Source organism: Equus przewalskii, chromosome 13, assembly GCF_037783145.1.
Source record: "Equus przewalskii isolate Varuska chromosome 13, EquPr2, whole genome shotgun sequence".
In the NCBI taxonomy this organism is placed as follows: Eukaryota; Metazoa; Chordata; class Mammalia; order Perissodactyla; family Equidae; genus Equus; species Equus przewalskii.
In genome coordinates this window covers 28,331,342-28,339,557 of record NC_091843.1, presented here as the reverse complement: position 1 = coordinate 28,339,557, position 8,216 = coordinate 28,331,342, and the positions used below count along the sequence as shown (strand labels likewise).

The 8,216-nt window shown below is 45.4% G+C and overlaps 1 protein-coding gene across 7 annotated transcripts in view; it reads right to left on the bottom strand.

Moving 5' to 3' along the window:
* Positions 1 to 1,038: 1,038 nt before the first annotated feature.
* HTR4 (5-hydroxytryptamine receptor 4) overlaps positions 1,039 to 8,216 on the bottom strand; it is a 171,215-nt gene continuing 164,037 nt past the window's right edge. For 3 of the 7 annotated variants that reach the window (XM_070569253.1, XM_070569251.1, XM_070569252.1), the window contains exon 7: positions 1,039 to 7,719. In XM_070569253.1, the coding sequence (XP_070425354.1) occupies positions 7,632 to 7,719 (88 nt within the window). In that variant the 3' untranslated portion in view covers positions 1,039 to 7,631. The remainder of the gene's footprint in view (positions 7,720 to 8,216) is intronic. The other 4 variants (XM_070569254.1, XM_070569258.1, XR_011525116.1 and 1 more) reach the window with 3 other exon arrangements.

Sequence of the window (8,216 nt, the reverse complement as noted above, 5' to 3'; positions counted from 1 at the left end):
AGGCAGGACAAGAATCCACGTGCCTGATTCCTGTTGGGCTGCCTCCATATCATTAGTGTCCATAGAAATGCAAGGATGCCAGGGGCCAGCCTAGTGGCGCAGTGGTTATGTTTGCAGATTCTGCTTCAGCAGCCTGAGGTTCACTGGTTCGGATCCCGGGTGCAGACCCACACATTGCTTATCAAGCCATGCTGTGGCAGGCGTCCCACAAAGTGGAGGGAGGTGGGCACAGATGTTAGCTCAGGGCTAATCTTCAAAAAATAAAAAATAAAAATAAAAATTTTTAAAAAAAGAAATGCAAGGATGCCAGCAAGTTTTCCCACACTAAAGTAGCATGAACCATAATCAGTGTCTGTCTTCAAAGTTCTCTCTTCCAAGACTGAAAATTCTTCCTATTACGTTAGGCCGACGGTTAGCTACTGCATTCACTCATCTCTTCATTACTTTGTTTTTAACTCAGCTAACCCCCCTTTTAACTAAAAGAATGTGTTCCGCTCTCCAGGTTAGAACTGTGATCAGCAAGATGTAGGAAACAAATTATAGAACATTCTAGATATTTCAAAATAATACAGAATCCCCAACCCTCAGCTAAGACTCAAACCCTGGTTTTTCACCGTAACCATAAACAAATCCTCTAAATAATGCTTAGAACAGCCGCTAGAGGCCGCTGCTTTGTAACTTTTGTTGCTTTCTCTCAGTCTCAACCAACCCTCTTAGAAAAAGTAGAAGTGCGGCAGAGAGCGCTAAAATCATTCTAAAGATGCCCAGACTGGAACAACTGAAAAACAAACAGAACTTGGAAGATGCCCTCTGCAGTAGGCATTTGGTAAATTGTCTGTGGAATGAATGGCTGAGTAGTGATTGCCCTCTGGCAGAAGTCAGCACACTTTCTGTATAGGGCCAGACGGTAATATTTTAGGTTCAACTATGACGACTACTCAACCCTGCCGTTGGAGTGTGAAAGAGCCATAGAAGACGCGTCAGTGAATCGGTGGGGCCATGTTACAATAAAACTTTATGTATAGGCATAAATTTGAATTTCACATGTCACAAAATATTTTTTATTTCCCAACCACTTAAAAAAACAAAAACCATTCTTACTTTACAGGCTGGAGGATCTGGCCACCAGGCCGTAGTTTGCCCACGCTTGCCATAGAGAATTGAATTGTCCTGTTTGTCCACTCAATTATGTGTCCCTGGCCTGTGGCGCAGTGTCTGGCACATCTTGAAAAGGACTTAAGAAACGTTTCCTTGATGGATTACTGGATTAATGTCACTGTTGGAGAGAGACTCATGTCTCTCTCATGGTGCTGTCAGGTGTATGAGTCCTAACAATCTCTGAACGACAGCTGGCACCACAGTTCTTACGGGGACTTCATATTTGGAATCAGAAGACCTGGCTTCAGATCTGACTCTCTCAGACGACTGCTGAGTGACCTGGAGGTGGTCGCCGCCTCTATTCTGGAGCCTCAGGTTCTTCATCTATAAAATGGTAACAACAAATAATATATCCACCTCCCAGGGCAGTTGTGAAGGTCCAATGACAGCCTTCAGTAAACTGGAAAATGTGACGCGAGTGGAGGTAGTATTGCTTCCACTGTAATTCCCTCTATTTTTGTTTGTTTTTTAACTAATCTTTCCATAACTTTTTGTTCCTTAGACCATATCCCAGGATGCTAGGAAGCAGAGAGAACTGGTGAGACCTTTAAGAGGAAATAAAGAATTTTTGAAAGCGTTTACCAAGTGCTTTCCGTACATCCTCATGCGAACACTGTAAAGTGTCTGATCACTACGTCCCCTACTTTACTGTTGGGGAAATTAGGGCTTAGCAGGTTAAAGATCCTGCTCAGAAACACACATCTCAGAAGGGGTGTGGTGGAAGCAGGATGTCATCAGTCTGACCCCACAGCTCGTGCAACTTGAACAGAGTCTCGGTCCCTCAAAGGGAGGGAGGGGGCCAGGTGAGGCCCATGCAAGGGCTGGCCTTCCCCACAGGGAAGCCGCCAAGTCACAGTGGCTGCTGCCGCCTAAGCTTGGAACCACTCCAGCTGACCCTCAAATGGTTAGCACAGTGCCAGAAAAACGGAGGCTGCTGATTTTCTGCTGCAGGCTTCAAACGCCCCACTCAGACGTGGGATGCTGCTAGAACATAAAAGAAATAACACTGCAAACTACGCAACGTCTATCCTGTGAAATGCACACACAACTAAAAAGAATGAAGAATCACGTGTTGATGTGAAATAATGTATAAGGCGTACTGTTGAAAAAGGCAAGTTGCAGATTATTATATACAGCCTCATTTATATATAAGAACCAAAGCAAACCATATGTGTTTAGATGTATATTTATACATATGTAAATATGCAGAACACGTTCTTGAATTATATAAGGCAGGTGATAAGGGCAATTCTTGGGAGGGGCGTGGGATTCAGTTAGAGTCAAGGATATTTTGCTGTATCTATATTATTAGAACTTTTTATAACAGAGATGGATTGCATAAATACATTATTTGGATAGCCCATTATTTATATAGTCTAAAAATAGATAATTTGTATATTTAGAAATAAAATAAATTTAAAGAAGAGGAGGAAGAAAGCACTCTGTTAGAATGGAGAGATCAGAAGTGGTTTCAGCCCTGACTTCGGCCCCACATAAGCTCTGCGTCCTTGGGCAAATCACTTTTCCCTGACAAAGTCCGTTTCCTTTTCTATAAAATGAACTCAATAATCCCTCCCCCGAAGTTGCTGGGAAAGGCTCAGAGAGCTTGCTGCAAAAGTGCAGAGAAACTGTAAAGTGCCTCCCATGGTGAGCTGATGGGGCCACTGGGAGCAAAGCCAAACAGTGATCCAAGTTCCAACTGAAAAACAGGGAAGTCAAATTCCCTTCTATTGGGACCACTGCTGGTATGCGCAGCCCCAGCGATGGTCTGAGATAGAAAAGACTAATGCTCTCTTTGGGCTCACACATCTGATTTTCAGGGACCGTTGCTGGTTATTCAGTAACTCCAGGCAGCTGAATACTGGAAACACTATGAAAGATCAGTGCAGAAGGGCCTTTCCTCCCGATCAGTCCTCTACCTGAATCCCTCCATTGTTTAAAGATGGAAATTTGAAGCTCAGCAAGTGGAAGGGAACAGAAGAAAACAACAGAGCAAGTGAGCGGCAGCATTTCACTCTGGAATAGGCATGTCCCAAGTTCCTCTCCAGGTCCCAAGCGGATGTGGAAGGGCAATTCTTAGGTAACATGAGGGAAGGGACACCCCGTGGCTTGTTCACTGTTCTCTCCCAGCCGAGGGAGGGCCCAACACGTGACTGTGGAATAGAGGAATCCCGATCGTGAACAGTGTTGCGCACACTTAGGACTGTGGGCTTTACAACCAGGCAGCCTGAGTTCGCATTCCAAATTCCCACTTCCTAGGTCTCTTACCTTGGGCTGGTCACCAGATCTCTCAGCTGAGCTTTGCTCATCTGGAAAGCAGGGGAGATTCTGGTCTTTGTAAGGATTTTATGAGGATTAAATAAGATAAACCACGGAAAGCACTTACCACGGAGCCTAGCAGAAAGGAGCTCATCAAATGTTCGCTTCCCTTATTATTGCTACATTGTTTATTATTATTATTATTATTATTATTATCATCATCTAAGATATGTTCTGAGATGAGCTGAAAAAAAAGGGAAAGGGAAAGGAGAAACCTAATTTGAATTGAATATAATAGTAGTTAAAAATAAAAGCAGCTTCGCTCCCCTTCTCTCTACCTTTCCAAAACGTGTGGAATGCAATTTGTCATTAAATCATATTAACTCAAGGTTTGGCAGTTCTTCTCTGGTAAATTCTCTTTCAACCCCTCCTAGCTTACATTGTCCCTCACGAGAGGTGGGGTGACCCTGACAGCTCTCCAACACCCCTTATCTCCCTTTTGAACATGGAAGCATTGGGCAAGCTCTGAGCATTGGCTTCCAGTTAGACCCTAATAATTTTGTTGTATTTTCATTTATTTATCTCTATGGCTGCTTTCTATTTATGCAACTAATACTGATTTTCTATTTTAGATACTGATATAATGTTTCTTTCTAAAATAAATTTATGTAAGTGAAAACTTGAATTGACTTAAATAAAAATGTTAAGTAAATAACAGTACAGGCAGGACACATACTTGGTAAAAATCCTAACAGTGGCCCTTGGATGACGCATATTGGAGCGCTCACAACAGTCCCACCAGCTCAGAGATTCTCTCCATTTTGTAGATGAGACGATGTTGCGTTAACGCCCAACGCAACACAGTGTCCCAAACTTGGGCCTTCAAACCCATCCCTGATTTGTTTAAATTAAAACCAAATATTCGGCCTCAGTTTCCTAGACTGGAAGGAAAAGAAATTGCAAATTACAGCTGGAAGAGCTAAGTGCCTTAGTCTTTTTTCCCCCTAGATCGGCAGTTACAGGAAGAACTTTGACCAGAGGAAAGCAAAGTAACAGAGAAAAAGAGAAAAGCAACATTGATCACTCACCAAAGGGAGAAAAATGGGTAGACAGCACAGCACCAAGGAGATAATATTTTTGTTCTTACTTGAAGACAATATTAAAGGCAATTTAGTTACAGCCACTCCCCAGCCCCTCCCTGGATCCCCTCCCTCATCCATCCCCACGTCCACCCCACCATGCCCCAGCTAGACAGCAATTTCCCTGAGGACAGAGCAAGCTAGCAGCATGAAGTAGAAAGGTCGGTGAGATGACAAGGTGAATCTCAGAAAGAACCAGTTTTTCTACCAACCCGTCCTCCCGTCCTCAGGTGTCAGTTGAAGAAGTCGGTTTTTCTCACTTTTGCTTTCTAGCTGCTGATCGTGAGCTGGCTGGGGAGTTTCAGGGCTTCTACCGGACGGCCTGTCGGCTGGAGAGTCAAGTTAAGAAGAAGCACCGGTGAAGCCCCACTATCCCAGACATGGGACAGTCTGGCTGCAGCATCCATCACTCCAGGGATTGTCAAGGCTAATTTAGCAGATGTGGCTGGGAGCACATGCCCCTCCTCCCCCGGGGCATCTCTTCTTCACACTGCAGGCTTCGTGGAGGAGAGTGGCCTTCTCAGAGAAGAAGGCGAGATATAGGTCTCCTCTTTCCTTGAACAAGTTCTAAGGTTCCTCCTTCTGAGTCTTCCATACACATGTTATATTACCTGGATTCCTGGAAGCCAGAGATGTAATTTATGCCAGGCTAGCAGCTGTCCAGACAGAGCAACTCTGGTCCTGTCCTGTGAACCTCCAACAAAGCCCTGGTCCGAAGAGACAACCAAGTTTGCTTGTGAGGTCCTCTCTGCAAAGGAGGTCATCTTCTTGACAATGGTGAGGGGTCCTATTCCTACAATTGCTGTCCTTTCCCTGGTTGGGGTGCTGGTGACCTCTACAGACACCAATGATAGGCTGGCCCACAGAAGCATGTCCAGAGAATCTGGAAGATTTGGACCCATGATATGGTAAGAACTCATTTTCCCACCTATGTTGTAACCTGCAGATCCCTGCTGAATCCAAGTTACCATTTAATATGGGAGACCTGCCACTGAGAAATTACATTTTACATAAGCAGATATGCTTGCTAAGCTCCTGGGAAGAGAAGCATTTCATAGGGAAGAAATCCTCCTGTATTTGTGTGTAAGCATGTATGCATTAAATAGTAGATCCTATCGACTTTGGGGGCAGCGATCAAAGTTTACTGGCTGCCTCAAAGCACTAGACCTGTTTCTCCTTGCTGCGATCTGGTTCTGTGATTTCTGTCTTAGTCCTTCCCTAAGAAGTTCTTCGTGCTTCGAGAACAGAGACCACATTCAGACAACATGTGGAGAACTCTGGACCCCCAGATTCACTCATCTCTGCCTTTTCCATGAAAAAGTGAAAAAGGGAAATGCAACTCTGAGGAGGCTTATTAATCCTCAGCACACGGAGGGTCCCATCAGTGGGGTGACCAACCAGCCTGGTTGGCCTGGACTGAGAGGTTTCCTGGGATGTGGGACTTTCAGTGCTAAAACCAGGGTGGTTGGTCACCTGAGTCCTATGTGGAGTCTGGCCATCCTTCATCATATCTGGGGACAGAGAGAGGAGGAGGGCTAATGGATTCCGCCCTCGCAGATGAAGTAGGTGATGAGGCAATTGTGGCTTCTAAGACCGCTTAGGAAGGAAAGCAGGGTCAACAGACCAAGTAGAAGGGCAAGGGGAACTGGTGAGGTTAGAAAGTTCTGGCATATCTATGTCTGTAGTGTGTGTGACATATACACACCGCCCACCGCCATCCATATCGCTGTTTCTTAGGCTTCCCTATAAGAACCAGCAATCAATACTTCCAACACGGTTTTTATCAGCAGCCAAAAGAGAGACAACTGAAAAAATCTGCCCCCAGAGTCTCATCCCAGGGTGGAATAATTCACCTCAAGACAAAATAATTTGCTGGCAGCTTTGACATCAGGGAAGCATCTCATTAGGAACTTGGAGGAAGTGAGATGCTGGAAAAGATGTAGAAAAAGTGGTAACTCCAGGAGCTTCACTGGAAGGGGCCAGTGAAGTTTCTCAAGAAAGTAAGCTGGTCTGTGGTTAAGTTTTTGCCCAAAGGAGCAGGCCACCCTGCCTGAGACCAGGCACTGCCTCAGCACAGGGCCCCAAAAGCCCCCAAAGAGGGGTCTTATTGGAGCAACTGCGTTTCCCTCCCCAAATCTGAGCTGTCACTCTGGCCATTCTCCATCAACATTCTCAGGGAAGGTCGAAGTCCTTTTCCCATTGTCATAGGAGGGGAATGAATCTTGAGCAAATGACCTCAACACCAGTATGCTAATGAGAAAATGTCAACTTTAAAGACACGAACACACATCTCAGACCAGCTGTAAAGCTGCCTTTTGGTAATGGATCCAAAACCAAAACTTAAGCAGAGTTTCCAAAGTCTATCCTCAAGAAAAAGGAAAAGAAAAATGTTCATATCTATAAACCAAAAAATATTGATGCTTCAGTACTTGTCAGTATTTCAGGGCTTCTGGACAGACATCTTGGCATCGATAACCCAACTTCATTAAAAGAGCCTTGATTGATTCACCCACCAAAGCACATCCAGAAGAAGACGGCCAGAATGGAGAGGAAATCAGAGCTGTTTAGTTTAGAGAGATTTAAAAGGTTGGGTGGGTCGCAGATCATTGTCTTCCAATATCTAAGGGCTCTCAAAGGGAAGAGGGGGCCAAGTGCATGGCCCCAGAAGGAAGCTGGAGCAGTGACAGATTTGTGTTCCAACAAAGGAAAGAACGTCTTTATAATTAAAGCTTCCCCACAATAAAAGAAACTGTATTAGGAGGTAGTGAGCTCCTGTCCCTGGAGGTGTGCAAGCAGAGACTGACCAACTTCCAGGAATGCTATGGAGGATACTACCCTTGCGTCAGGTGGGAGGCTCGATCTGACGATGCCTGAAGTCTCTTCTCAACTCTGAGATCCTCCATGCTCTGGCCTGGGGTCCTGTCCAACGCTGACCTCCATGTACCTTCCCTGGGCCCTCGGCCCCACTGCCTCATGCCTCACTGGTGGTGATGAGGGTCAGGAGAGATGCCAGGGTGTCCTTTTCATGCAGACACAGATGGGAATGAATGGCTTAGTTGTGAGCCACGTCTTCAATCAGAAGCACGATTCCAGGGATTCTGGGTCATTGTGTATGGGCAGTTTCTCAAGTTCCTGGTGATGTCCACTGTGCAGAACTGTATACCTAGGGAGGAAGGAAAGAAAACATGAGAATTCAACAGAAATCCTTCAAATGCACCAAAGAGAGCACTCCCACCACTCTTGACTTCCTTTCTACTGCATGCTTCTCAGAGCATGGCGAGGTGGGACGGGAAGCAGGTGGGACTCCATCGAGAAGGAAAGCCAAAGAACTACACCCAACTTGCTCATGGTAAAGGTGAGGAACGAAAGGCCTGGAGGAAACGACAGGCCCAGGGTTACACAGCGAGTGAGTGGCAGAGCTGGGACTAGAACCCAGATTTCTTTCCTCCCAACGAAGCCTGGAGCTCCTGTGTTACTCATCAAAATGGACCCTATGTACCACCTCAAGCTGAACCTCAACATGCTAAGTCCCCTCCACCAGGCACGGTTCTGGGTTCAGCAATACCGAAGTGCTGACTTTAGAGAGCGATAAACCACTCAGAGCCTGAAAGACAATGTCACTGATTTGTTCCTTTGATTCCTTTTGGTGACATTTTGGAA